General features: G+C 39.0%; 2 protein-coding genes across 11 annotated transcripts in view; one reads left to right on the forward strand and one right to left on the reverse strand.

The window, feature by feature from the left end:
• Positions 1–229: 229 nt before the first annotated feature.
• Positions 230–2,149, reverse strand: LOC105051388 (ubiquitin-related modifier 1 homolog 2). Of its 10 annotated transcripts, XM_073243066.1 has the most exons (6): positions 1,829–2,149; positions 1,205–1,462; positions 1,141–1,171; positions 933–1,008; positions 717–799; positions 230–585 (listed from the first exon to the last, which is right to left on the reverse strand). In XM_073243066.1, exons 3-6 carry the CDS (start codon positions 1,161–1,163, stop codon positions 465–467), a joined length of 303 nt encoding a protein of 100 aa, XP_073099167.1. In that variant the 5' UTR covers positions 1,164–1,171; positions 1,205–1,462; positions 1,829–2,149; the 3' UTR covers positions 230–464. The 10 variants fall into 10 exon arrangements, with proteins under 10 accessions (XP_073099167.1, XP_073099166.1, XP_073099164.1 ...); XM_073243065.1 differs by having other exon boundaries at positions 338–585; positions 1,141–1,305; positions 1,829–2,143; XM_073243063.1 differs by having other exon boundaries at positions 338–585; positions 1,141–1,349; positions 1,829–2,143.
• Positions 2,150–2,257: 108 nt separating this feature from the next.
• The window catches only part of LOC105051390 (urease), a 43,222-nt gene continuing 31,494 nt past the window's right edge, over positions 2,258–13,985 (forward strand). The window contains 5 exon segments of the mRNA XM_010931819.4: positions 2,258–2,395; positions 2,963–3,104; positions 6,833–6,906; positions 8,892–8,937; positions 12,445–12,550. Coding sequence (XP_010930121.2) covers positions 2,979–3,104; positions 6,833–6,906; positions 8,892–8,937; positions 12,445–12,550 — 352 coding nt within the window. The 5' untranslated portion in view covers positions 2,258–2,395; positions 2,963–2,978.

The raw sequence follows: 13,985 nt of genomic DNA on the forward strand, positions 1-13,985 counted from the left end.
CATTTCCTAAGAATTTTTGTGATACTATAGTTTTGTTTTAGCACAATTAGTTAACAGAAATGATGGCCATTTTCAAGAGAAATGCATATACTCTTGGCATAATTTATCAGAGGACAAAATGCTTTATCTGCAATTAGCCTTAATCCATCTAGGAGCAAAAAAATGTATGTACACTAAAAGAGTGTCTTTCACTATAATATCAAAAATAACATGTTTGGAGGACACGGAATTAATGTATAAGAAATCTATGCACTCATTATCTTATATGTGATACACTTGGGGCTGAATACAAGAAGTTATGATGGAAAAGTAGTATTGTTACCACAAACAGACACCATGATCTCAAATTTGTAACTCTATTAAATAGTTAGATCCAGTACAATAGTGCTGTGAAAAGCTTCCAACCTCATCATAGCTCAGGCTAACATGAGCATTACTAATAGACATCACTCTTCAAACAGATACTAACCACCATGCAGGGTAGATATAAATATTACCATATCCTTCTCTTCCACCACCGCATCGAGACTACCGCACAGTTCCCAGTCACAGTCATTTATAAGCACTAAAACGCCCGGTCTCCTGCTTAAAAAAAATAAAAACCAGAGTATCATACCATCAAGAAACCGATAAGCCAAAAGCCTAACTTTAAACATTTATCCTAATCATAATCCGATATTTCTTCTATATTTATTGATGAAGGATCGAAAACCTACACAGAATCTCCTTTCACGAACATCTCCGGCCTTTCCTTGATCAAATTGGTCTTAATCCAAGTCAGTAGGTCCCTCATTGATAACTAGCCATGCAATTAAAAGGATTTTACAACCAATCAACTTATCAAAATCCTACATTAAAGAATGAGCATCTAGAAACTTGGTAGGTCAGAAACTTGGTAGGTCAATTAGGTGGATAAAGTTGATGAAATATACCTTATCTTCTCCGGTCTTAAGGTCGACATCGACGTGATGGATCTTTACAGAGTTGCAAAGAAGCTCAAGGCCACCACTAAATCAGAAAAGGATGAAAAATGAGATTTTTACAAGAATAGCAGCATAGAGATTGGAATTGATTGCAACAACAGAATAAGAAAAGGCATAACAGGTATGGAACAAAGAGAGGGAGTGCTAGAGAGATAACCCGAACTCGAGAGTAAGATGCATATGTTCTTCAAATTGCTAATTTGGTGTTCTTGGTGGAAAGACAAATTGCTAATTTGGTGTTCTTGGTGGAAAGACCGCAAGATGAATCCGCAAAGACCGAACCGTGGAAAGGAAAGCGAAGCTGATCCCAAACCAGCCTGACCTGAGCAGTTGCGGAAAGGAAAGCGAAGCTGATCCCAAACCAGCCTGACCTGAGCAGAGCAGTTGCGGAAAGGAAAGCGAAGCTGATCCCAAACCAGCCTGACCTGAGCAGAGCAGTTGCGGAAAGGAAAGCGAAGCTGATCCCAAACCAGCCTGACCTGAGCAGTTAGTTTGTTAGTTTGTGTTCATCGGTATGATTATAGAGTAGTAAAAAGAAAGAAAATATTCAGATTATATAGTAAAAAGAAAAGAAAATATTCAGATTATATAGTAAAAAGAAAGAAAATATTCAGTGATTTAAACTATAAATTCTTACCTATTAATTTTTTCAATTTTCTCTAATATCTCATCGCCATATATTTTTATCATTAAATTCATCGTGTTTGTTTTTTCAAAAAAATAAAAGCAAGAATATAGAAAAAAATCAACGAAAACAAAGAAAAGATGGAAAAATTAAAAAGCAAAACCTGCGAGGAGAGCAGAGAGGAGATCAGCGTTAAAGAGATTTGTGGGAAAGAACGCACTCGAGGAAGATTGGAGAGAGGATGGCCGACGCCGTAATCATGGGGAGGAAGGCGACGACGGAGACCAGCGGGGGTGACCGCTAAGACAGTAGGGAAGAGGTGGGCATGCGGGAAGTGGTGGGCATGCGCGAGGGCTCTGCAAGGCGGTGGCGGCGAGAAGGTGGGCGTTTGCTAGGGCTCGAGAAGGGTTTGAAGAAAAACAAACACACGCATCTGAGGAATCCTCAGATTCGTAATGATGGGGAGAAAGGCGACGACGGAGACCAGTTTATTGTGCCGTATAGATTGTTACTGAATAACAACGGAACAGCCACGCTTGAAACCCCGTTACGACGGCCGTTTTCTCTTCAAACCCTGTTGGGCTGCTGGTGGACCAACATCCGAACCAAACGGCCGAATCTGATAGTCAAAGTGGACACGTGTAAGGATCACAGTACTACTATGTAAGCCGAACGGCCCAAGTCTTCCATCGTTTTAATTCTTCTCCGGCCGGCAAAGAGGGGGAAAGCGACGACGTTCTTTTTCCCGCTTTCTTTCTGACACTGCACTCAGCAGTCGCGGACGACGGTGAGCATTCCGGACGCTGTCTTTCTTCTTCCCTCTTCTTTCAAAGAACCCAAGAGAAAAGAACTCCCTTTTTTCCTTAATTCTTTATATGTTTTCCATCGGATCGATTATTGCTACTCCCGTTTGCCATCCTCATGCAATTAGCACAGTAGGTTCTCTCCATTTGATGCATGATTTATTGGGGAAAGGAGTGGTGGAGCAATATCATTGATTGGCAGCATGCTGGATTAGGAACCATAAAAACCCTAACTAAGAATATATATATATTTTTCCCATCTTCGTATTTATTTTTGATGAAAATTTGGGATCTTCTCGCCTTCCGATTAGCCGATCTCTCCCTTCAGCGCGTTTTACGTACGGTTTTTTCATTTATCGTCAGACCACTAATATTATATCTGTCACATTTTCATGCATTTTTTTTCATTATGCATACACATATATGGATAGATAGCTAGATAGATATAGATATAGATATATTAAAAGAAGGAAATGGGAAGTATTTACGTTTTTTTTAAAATACTCCATCTTGTGATTTCGAGCTAATATTTTTGTGAACTGGGTGCTCAGCAGATCAATCTGAAAAATGAAGCTGGTACCAAGAGAGGTTGAGAAGTTAGCTCTGCACAATGCTGGTTTCCTAGCACAGAAACGTCTGGCTCGTGGCCTGCGACTTAATTACACCGAGGCAGTAGCCCTTATAGCAACTCAGGTACTGTTCTTTGATTTTCATCTCTATCAGCAACTTTTATATGTTGATTATATACGTATATATGCATATGGTAGTGACAGCAACAATGTTAGATAGAACATACATCATCTAGGAAATATTTGGTTAGATGCTCCAGATTGGATCTTATGTCTATTCAGAGTGATGCTATATCTGTTTTATAAACTACAAAAATAAACACATATTAGTTAACAACATCCTTCATATTACTGATCTAGGTTTATGTTTATCGTAGAGACAGAATGCATGCTTAGTTTTGGATGCCTTTTCAATTATAATTTAGAGATGAGAATGCGTGATTGCAAACTTTATTTGCATTGGAATTTGTTTCAATGTAGTATATTCTATTTCATTTTTTGAAAACTGCCATGAAATTATATTTATACTTTAGCTCTAGAACATGTTTTGGTGTATTGATGTTGATTTAAGTTTAGTTAAGAAAGTTTCTAGGAAAAATGGTGTTTTTTTGGAGATATTCCTAGAACTCTAAATTTTCAAGTTCTTCTCATCTCTAAATATTCTTTTAAAAATTTTCTTCCTTGCTTTTTGAAATGCAGAACTAGCATTTCTCATACTCCTATTGATTCTATGACTTGGAATGTTGTTAACCTTCCCAAAGCCCTTCGTGCCCCCTCGTATAATTCTCGTGAGGATAAAGCCATATGCCCTTTTATCCCCTTTTTGCCTAAACAAAACGTCATGCTTATTTTTTACTTTCTAATGTTTTTCTTTCCCGCTTGAGTTAGTTCAGTGGAATATGTTCGAACTATAGGGCTATGTGGAGCACTACAGATAGAGTTGCACCGCAACTTAAGCTACAATGCAACTTGAGTTGCTTACAGTTCCATCTACAGGGCTCTATCTCCCCTTTTTTGGATAGAGTAAGAGGTGAAGACGAGGAAGAAAGTAGTAGGGAGAAGGAGAGGTGGAGAGGGGAAGGTGGAGGAGGAGGAGGAGATTGGTAAGTAGAGATGGAGGGGGCAGCCATGGTAGAGTAGAGAAGACTGGCAAGAGGTGGCAAGGAAGTGGTGGTTCGGTGCCGACAAGGAGTGGGGCAGGTTGTTTGTGTGCGTGTTGGGGGGGGGGATGGAGGGGAGAGCAGTGGAGAAGGAGAAGGGTAAGAAGAGGCAGAGTGGTGGTCCAGTGCCAAGGGGAGGGGCAAGATGTGGGAGAGGTTAAAGCCATAGGAGGAAAGGGGAAGGAGAGGGGGTGGTCTAGCTCCAACATTTGGAGGTGTTGAAGGTGGAGGAGAAGGGTGGAGTGGCAATGACAAGAGACATGATGGTTGGGGCTTGGAGAGATGCACGTGGAGAGGTGGGGCTTGGCAGTGAGAGGAGCACTATACGATTCCTATTTTAAATAGGAAACCCAAAGCCACTAGCAACTCTAATCTTCCACATCCCTTTGTCCCCCTATTTTTAATGTTCTTAGTTTTTAGTTTTTTCTAGTTCTCTAGTACTTGGAGGATTAATTCATTTTTTTTTAGGCTATAAGTGTGAAAGTCCTATCATTGAGTGGCGTCACCTTAGACAATCAAGGCATTTCATGGCTTTCTTAGTTTGATAGGCTATATAGAAAATTTGTGAAGAATTATGACAAAATCAATGCACCTTTCATAGCATGGCTGAAAAAAGATGCATTTAAGTAGAGTGTAGAGGTGGAAGAGGCTTTCAAGTGATTAACACAGCCATGTCAACCATGCTAGTCCTTGCTTTACCCAGTTTTAGCAAGATGTTTGTAATTGAATGTGAGCATCATGAGTAGGTATTGGAGGAATGCTTATGCAAGAAGGGCGACCCTTGGCCTTTATTAGTCACTAAATTGCATTCCAGCACTTCTCAGTTTATGATAAAGAGATGATTACCATTGCCCACGCAGTTATGAAATGGAGACCATATCTTATTAGACACTATTTTCAAATAATAACTAATCATAATAGCTTGAAGTATCTATGGGACCAAAGAATTTCTTCAATGGAGCAACATAAATGAGTTAGAAAGCTGCTAAGCTATGTTATGAAATTATTTATGACAAGGGTTTAGAAAATATGATGGCAGATGCTTTGTCTTGCATTCGTAAAACAGCTATTCTTATAACCATATCAATGCTTCTTACATTGATCTTGAAGACATTCGAAGAGAACGGTGCAAGATACAGTAACTCAAAATCTAGTTCAGCAACTGCAATATAATCATATGACTGCCTGCATTATGCATGAGAACTATGGACTTCCATTACAAGGGACAGATTGTGCTATCATACAACTCTACCTTCAAGTCAAAATTGCTTAATGACTTTCATGCTTCACCAGCTGCTGGGCAAGGGATTCAAGTATTGATAGAATATAATTGCCTATAGGCTTTTGGAGGTTTTGATCCCCTTGAAGTGATCAAACCATCAAGCAACTCTTCTTCCAACTCTTTCTTCTATTTTTCCCTATTTTTCTGCTAAACATTTCATTGATAGGTATTGGGGTTCCATCAAGCATGTGGAGACGTGGAGCATGAAGGAGCATGTAGATGGGCATGGCCTGGGAGGAGCATGCGAAGGAGTATGGTGGGGAGAGGGGCACACTAAGGGCAAGGGACATGGAGGGGCATGGCAGAGGCTGGTTGCTCATGGAGGAGCCAGGGAGGGGGCATGGAGAAATCGACTAGATGGGAGGGGCTACTACAAGAGGAATTAGGATTTTTTTTGAGGGCTGTGGAGAAATTGACAGGATGGTGTGTGGGGCTGAGAACCTTAGGCTTGTGGTCATCTTGTGGCCAATTTGGATGACTGAATAGCGAGCGGTACCGAAGGGCCTTACATGCAGACACATTGCACACGCAACTGCAGGGTGTCAAACAAGTGGGTCGACCCACCTTGCAGCTGGACCTGCAGCGCACCAAATGATCCCTAATCGAAAAGTCCCATGTCCTTGGAGGACTCTAAGTATCGGCAAAACTCATCATAGCATGGTTTATGAACCTTGATATCTTTCCATGAGACTGAGAGATTTTTTATTACTCAACTTGATTGACTGTTTCATTTTCTGAATTCTAGTAAACTAATGAATCTATCTACCATCAATATGAGCATGTAAAGGATCAAAGTTTAGAAAAAAGGTTGAAAAGAAATATTTCAAGCCCTCTATAAAAATTTCATGAAGTTCTCACCCAAAACCAATGATGAGATCTAATGCCATGTAAATGAGAAAAAAAGGTGGGGAAGAAGCATTCAATACATCAATTATCTTATGAAGGTTATAGCTTGATTTGCATGCATGGAGTGGTCATGATGGAAGTAATTGTACTGAATAGAACAAATCAAATACCATATGCATATGATAGAAGTACAGTGATTAAGTTGCATTAACATCAATACTTCTGTTTTTGCATTTTTTGTTCATCATGCTGCAACATTCATGGATATTGATTTTTTCTTGTAGTCTTTTCATGTTTTGATTATTAAGTTTGCATTCAGCCTTCAACTTTTGATGTTTACCTTTTTTTAAGCTATGAATTCTTGAGAGAAATAGTTGATGTAATAAACTCTCAGGGTCTGTAATTTGATAACTTGCCTTCATATTAAAATTAACCATATCTTTTGGAAAAACTCAATATGATTTCTGCTCATGTGCCAATTTCAATTATTTGTATATTTTCTTAATATTTTCCCAAGTCCTTATCTAAAAGAAAGAAGATCTACTCTTGTCTATTGACTCATAGATTCTTGAGTTTGTTCGTGATGGAGATAGAACCGTTTCCGAGTTAATGGACACTGGGAAACAGCTTTTGGGGAGGTATGTTATTTTGAGTATAGGGATGGCATTCAAACATGTTACTATTCTAAGATGTCCTATGACTTTTGGAGAATTTTAAATTCAATAGTGTTGTGCAATATACAAACATTCACATACACACACACAAATACATGTGCCTGTGCTATTAATCTAGTTCCATTCACTCATTGAGATGAGGCTTTAAATGAATCGTGATAAAAGCATTCAAATTTGGAATTAGTAAGATGATCACATTTAATATGTTTGTTTTCGTAGCACTAAAACTCTTGAGACAGAAGTGATTGTCACCTTAAATTACGGCCAACAATGCCACTGCAAGGAACTATCTAGAAAGCATTATCACTATCAAGTGCCCATGGAGGAAGACGACTCAAGCATGAATAATGTCCAAGAGAATGAGCTAGCTAACTGTTCTTAGTGAATTCAGTATCTAATGCATGACTCCACAAATCGGAATAGGAGCCTTTTGAGATCAATGCATGCATGACAAAGGTGATGACATGTGGATGATCTTGTTCACGTAGGTGAGGATGTTGCTTATGGGAATCGCTAGAATAATCTGTCGTGAAGAAATAATCTGATTAGTGAGAGGAAGCAATTCCTTCAATCTGTCACCTCGGACCTCACAAAGAGAATAACAAAAATAAAGAATTGCAACATAAGATTCTAAGTCCCATTTTCTTCAAGGTTTTAAATCCCATGGGACGGGCTGTCCTGATTTTTCATGACATGGGATGCGCGTCCTCCCTGTTCTGACACTTGGGATAGAAGATGTCCAAAACATCCGATCAGGATGCTGAGATACTAGCGGGATGCCCTGTCCCGACATATGGGATGGTACCTCATCTCAGTGTCCCATTGGATGTCCTGCTTAACCTAAATCCTTGATTTTCTTTCATTAATTCATTATAAATTGATTTTGATCCTTTATTCATGCTAGTGATGTCCAAGTCACAAAATATGAGTTGGATTCCTCTTCTAATTAAAAGAGTTCATAACTTTCCTTAGATAGTCATGAGTAGTGGAAACAATCATGCAAAAGCTAAAATCTCCTTGAAGTTAGATCTCAAATTTTACGTCAACCATGCTTCAATCGCATTGCCTAATTCCTTGCAGATTGGAAGATACAACCTGGTCAAAAGTTTCCAAAAATGGCTAAATTTTTTTTTAGTCATGCTGTGCATTTTGGTGGCCTTAAATGACCTTGAAATAGAGTTACTGGAGCTTGATGAGCCTACTGGTTGATCTCCATATTGTAAATGTCAAAAAGTTATCCAATTTCAAAAAAAAAGCTCCAAGAAGACACTGTAAAGTTATGCTCTGCCGAAGTTTTGATGCATAAATGGCCCCACGATGTGCTGGAGCTTGCTCCTGGGCCCTGTTCATACATGCTGAAGTGGCCAAAGTGGTCCATACAGATCCGGTCATCCTCTTAGATCAAGAAACAAGTTTAGAGCATTAGTTAAGAATAGTCAAGTAAATCATGCCCTTGCAATATCAACCATGAAGATTTGCTTCTGCATGGTACCTTGGTCACATGGACATAACATATATCATAATCCATGCCATGGTTATAGATGAACCTGCCTATAAACTCTAACCAACTCTGGTAGCACTTACTCCTTGACAATGCAGGTGACCATTTCCAATTTCAGTCTGATACTGGATGCTAAAAGTGGGGATATGAAGTCGGCCATAAGCCAATAATAGAAAGAGGATGTGATTTTTGTTATAGATCAGCATTATGTACTCATGGTAGGAAGAAATGGTGAAGAAAGAACAAGCCCTTATTTTGTGTGGCTAAGGCTTAAAAGCTCTACTTACAACTGTTTGGTAGTAATGTATCTTTTGGTTGTGGCATTTCATATATTTTGAGTTTAGATTCCTAACTCTGTATTCTGAAATTTACTTATGGCTTGCAGATGCAGACATATTAATTAAGTCTTATAGCACCTAAGTATTCTGTTCCATTTCTTTGTTATCAGGCGGCAAGTTCTACCAGCTGTTCCACACCTTTTAGATACTGTACAGGTTATTTCTGTTACAAAGCTATTGCCCCAATCCTGATCCTTTTGTATTCTGTTTGTACTGAGCTCAACTTTTGGTTGATATATTATGCACAAAAAAGACATATTCAGTTAACATAAATGTCTTTTTTTCACTTTTTTAATGGACATTACCGTTGAAGCATAAACAACAAATTTAAACCTTGACAACTGGGAAAATCATTCATCAAAATTTCAGGTTGATCAGTGCAGGTTATATGATGCTTATCAAATGTATAATCTGGCCTTTGCAGCAACTTTTTAGAATTTGTTGCGTACTACATTATAACTCTTTTTTCTGTAATGTGATGTACATGGACTGACTTATGCATATATATATTTTTTGGACATGCTTTACTCAAAGTTCACTAAGAATTGATGGAATGAATATCCAAAATATGTAATGATTTGACTTTATCTTTTTGTTAGGTGGCTATATTTCCTTCAATCCATTTGGCACTATGGTCTTAATTCCTGTTTTACTGTCTCTCTTCTTGCATTTGTGTCCTCTAACATTAAGGAAACTTCCAAATTCCAATGCTTGTTTCCTGTTATATGTCTCCTTCTCTTTGCTGAGCAATTGTCAATTTCATCAGCCTTTTTTATCATTGCATCTCTGGTCTACAGTGCAGTTGCACGTAAACCATTATGATAGGATCTGAACATGTTATTCTGCATCTTTTGCTATTCCATGCTTCCTCCTCTATCTACATGGATATGTGCAGGCAGTCCTTACATGAAGACATTTAGCTTTTCTTTTCATATATTTCAACATTTACCTGACTTCTTTTGATTAATATCATTTTGCCTTTAGGTAACCTCTTTATTGACCTAACCTCATACGATTGGCTTTATTCGTTCTCCACTTTTTGTTTCTTGGGAGTCATTGACGATTTGATGGTAATTGTTCATAAAAAGGCTAGAAATACATATGCACCATACTGTTCCGTACTGTTGCATATTGATGGTACAATATGGCCAGTACCACTCGGTACTGACAGTTTTTTATTCTTTTTGATGTTTTCAGTTGTGGTACATATGGTTGGTATTGGTACGATATCAATGCCGTACCATTCCAATGGAAAAAATAGTATAGAGCTCGAACTGCCTGTGCTGACATGCACTTCACACCAACCTGTGACATGTAAGAAAACTCCCATGTTGAACTCAAAATAAATTTCATTTTCTGATCACATTTTTCCATTTTCCTTAAAGAATTCTTTGATTGCTGCACTCGATGACTCGAGAAATATGAAACTTAGAAGTTTTTTTTTTAATTTTATTTTGTGATCCATTATGCTGAGTTTGTGCTTCTACATGCCATTTGATGTGCCATATTTTAGTTTTCTGAAACGTTGGGCATGAATTTGATTCATGGTGTTGCTCACTATCCAGTTAATTACGAAGTGGCAGAGCCGTTTCTAAAATGGTTTATAAATGCTATAAAGCCAACTAGTTCTACTCCATATGTCTTTCTGAATTTGCTTTACCATTCTTTCTTATCAAGCCTACATTTATCTTTTCATGCATGATTTGCATACATTTATATATTTCATCCAATATTCGAAATCCTGTGAGACAAAGGAGCTCCGGTTTCTCCATGGAACGGGATGCCTTGCTGTCCTATGCCATCCTGATAGTAGTCTCGGTCAGAATTTAGGTCTCAGTGGGATGTCCCGAGATATTCTGTGGGACACTGGGATGCGGTACCATTCCATATGTTGGGACATTACCATCCTGCTAGCATCTCAGCATCCAGATTAGGATGCCTTATATCATCCTTTTTCTCAAGTGTCGGAACGGGATGGGACGGCGATGTGTCCTGTTCTATAAAAAAATCGAGATAGCCTCGTCCCATGAGATTTAAAATATTGATCTCGGTCATGCATCCAGATGGATATCCTCCATCTTTCTCCCTCTCTTCTTTCCTTTCTTTCTTTCTTCTTTCTTTTCTTTTTTTTCTAACTTTTTTTAAGATTTTCAAAATCGGTACCGGACACTGTTCCGATTGGCCGATGACACAAATCAGTACGGCCCTATACTGGACCGAACTGAAGAATCGACAAAGGGATGAAAAGAGAGGAAGAGAAAGAGAGAGGAGGGGAGGGAAGCAGGTTGAGGCAGCGGAGACGTCACCAGTGGCCATCGAAGGGCTGCATGGGCCACCAGAGGGCCGCGGTGGCCATCGTGGCTCTATGTCGTCCACAAGAGAAAAGAGAGAAGAGAGAGGGGGAGGGAAAGAAAAGGACCGGAGGGTCGGTGGAGAGGCCGTTGGAGGGTCTCTGGCTGGCCGTCGTGGCTGTTGGATGGCATAAACGCCACCTACGGCTCCGCGGCCGTGAAACAGGGGCGATCGCCCCTGTTTCTGGGCTTATTTAAAAAATGTTGAAATAGTGAAGCCGGCAAACCCATTGTCGGCTTCACTGTTTCTCAATTTTTTTTAAAAAATTGGAATAGTGAAGTAGGCAGTGGGTTTGAGTGAAGCCGGCAAACCCACTATCAGCTTCACTATTCATCATGATTTTTGAAAAACATGAAGCAAGGAACAAAGGCAGTCACCCTTGTTCTGCGATCGTGGCTCTGTCTGTGCATTTTTCGCTGTCCGACGGCCATGACGGTCATCCAAAAGTGTCGGAGATCCCTCTCTGCTGCTGTCCATGCTGTTCAATAGCATCCCTCCCCCCCTCTCTTTCTCGGGGTTAAAGACCCTATTGGACGACATCGAGCGCGGACGCCTCCATGGCCCTTCGACAGTCTCGGCGGGCCAGTGCCGCCCTCTCACAGCGTCATTCGGCATTTCCCTCCCCTCCTCTCTTCCTCTCTTTCTCCCCTGGCGTGTGCCGCATTCCAAGCCAGAACCATCCCGGTTCTTCGTCGGTCCAATTCGGTATGCCCTGAACCGTTCGATTTGGGACGGTTTTGAAAATCATGTTTCTTTTTTTCCTTTCCTTTTTCTTTCTTTTTCTTCTCTCTTCCTTTTTTTTTCATTTTTCTTCTTCGTTCCTTTGTTTTTCTCTTTTCTTCATTTTTCTTTCCTTTCCTTCTTTCCTCTTTCTTATTCTCTCCTTGGATGGGTTTAGGAGTCTCGAGCCCATCTTGGTCTCATTTTCTCACAGAATGGGCCGGAACGGCTGGGACACCCTTTGTCCCGTTGGGACGTAGAACCTTGATTTCATCTATATTTATTTGAACCTACCTTCTTATTTATTGACATTTCCTGACAGAATGGAGGCTTTTAACTTTACATCTTTTGATAGGTTACAGTAGATTACTTTCCAACGCATAGTGTTTTTTTTTTTAAATATGAATTCCTGTTTGTTTGTCATTTGTGTTGAATTTCTATGTTCGTCACATGTAGTTGAGACATGTTTGTCTTTTCTAGTTGTTACCATTCTACCAAAGACTCTGATATTTGCATGGCTCTGGTTCTACTATGTTTCTTAACCATTCCAGATTTTAAGTTTTTATGTTTCTGGTATTTCTCTTTTTCTAGGTTGAGGGAACCTTCAAGGATGGGACAAAATTAATCACCATACATGATCCTGTTGCGTGTGATGATGGAAATCTGGAGCTTGCATTACATGGTTCTTTCCTTCCAGGTATGACATCCCTGCTAGACCAAGTTTATGTTTATCTTAACTACGTAGGAGCATCCATGCATGATAACAGCTATAAAACTTGGTTTTAGATGTTGACCTTATATAACATTTGTATGTTCTGTATGGGGAAGTAGGAATTGGTTTGGTGTTATTGTACATAAACTTGTATATCTTGGATTGATTAAACTTGTAGGCTTCTAGACAGCATTCTCTTTACACGACATTTGATCTATGAATTTATTTCAACCATATTGGATGATGATATATTTCCAAGTTTTTACGTGCCAAACTATAGTCGTCGATATGGGGAGTATCCTACCTTACTGGTGGGGAACCAGTACTTCTTTGACTGCTGTACCGAGTGTTGGGACTTGGTACCTAGAAAAGTATTGTATCGAATCTTAGAACCTTGATTTCGACCAGTATAATTCACTTCAAATGTTGCTAGATCACTCTGTTTGGCATCCTAATATCTAGTAAGATGTCCTTCATAGTATTAGCCACTATACTGCTATGCTAAAATATGACCTGTGTTGGCGCTTGCTTTTACTCTTTGCCCAATCAGCCTGGAAATATAGAATGATATTTTGCTTGTAATATATAAGCAAGCATATAAGTCCTGAGCAATCATACATATATATATATATTTTAGTTTATTTTTAACTTGACGGGGCCAGAACTAAGCCTCTCCTTTTTATTACAATGAAGGTGAGACTTGAACCCTGACCACGGGTACCAACCCCCAGCAACCTTCCGAACTCCTTTTATTATGTCCTAAGCAGTAACGAGGTTATGATCCATATCCTCGAACAGTCTTGTGTTATTTTTGTTTGATGACCTTTCTTTCAACCACTACAATTTCTTCTAAACGTTCCAACACCATACAAAAGTAATAGAGTGTTACAATTTACAAGTGTTCTATAAATCATAAGCATCAATTATTTATTGTATTTTATCATTCTTCAAATCTTTTTATTCTCCCCCTGGCGTCAATTGTTTATTATTTTTTTCTGATTGACAATCAATAGTATTTTATCTTTCTTCAAATCTTTTCATTCTTCCTCCTTCAAATGGTTCATAGACCTGAGAAGTGAGAACATTTATACTCTACTCTTGTTTCAATTTATTGCATCTAATATTATTTTTCTTTTTCTGGTTCATATTTACTAGAAGTACATGCATGCGCTTGAGCAGTATAGCTTATGTGATCATCTTGAATGGAACTTCTGATCTGCAGCTTGTTTTACTGTTCAAATCAGTGAAAACCAGCATACCTCCTACCACCTTGTCTCTTTTTCTACCTAAAACTCAGTTTTCATTTTGTTTTCCAATTCATACCGCTTGTCTCTTATTTCCGAATAGGCCCATTTTCTAAATGTCTAAATGTAGCTTATTTATTTTATTATTTTTCTTCATTTTGTAATTCTCTCTTTTC

This window comes from Elaeis guineensis, chromosome 9 (genome assembly GCF_000442705.2).
Source record: "Elaeis guineensis isolate ETL-2024a chromosome 9, EG11, whole genome shotgun sequence".
In the NCBI taxonomy this organism is placed as follows: Eukaryota; Viridiplantae; Streptophyta; class Magnoliopsida; order Arecales; family Arecaceae; genus Elaeis; species Elaeis guineensis.

Excerpts from the sequence above, each read along its gene's own strand:
- LOC105051388 (XM_073243066.1), bottom strand. The coding sequence starts at position 1,163 with ATGCATCTTACTCTCGAGTTCGG. Across the intron at positions 1,009-1,140 it reads CATCTTACTCTCGAGTTCGG|TGGTGGCCTTGAGCTTCTTT; the intron begins GTTATCTCTCTA and ends TTTCTGATTTAG. Across the intron at positions 586-716 it reads TTCGTGAAAGGAGATTCTGT|CAGGAGACCGGGCGTTTTAG; the intron begins GTAGGTTTTCGA and ends ATTTTTTTTAAG.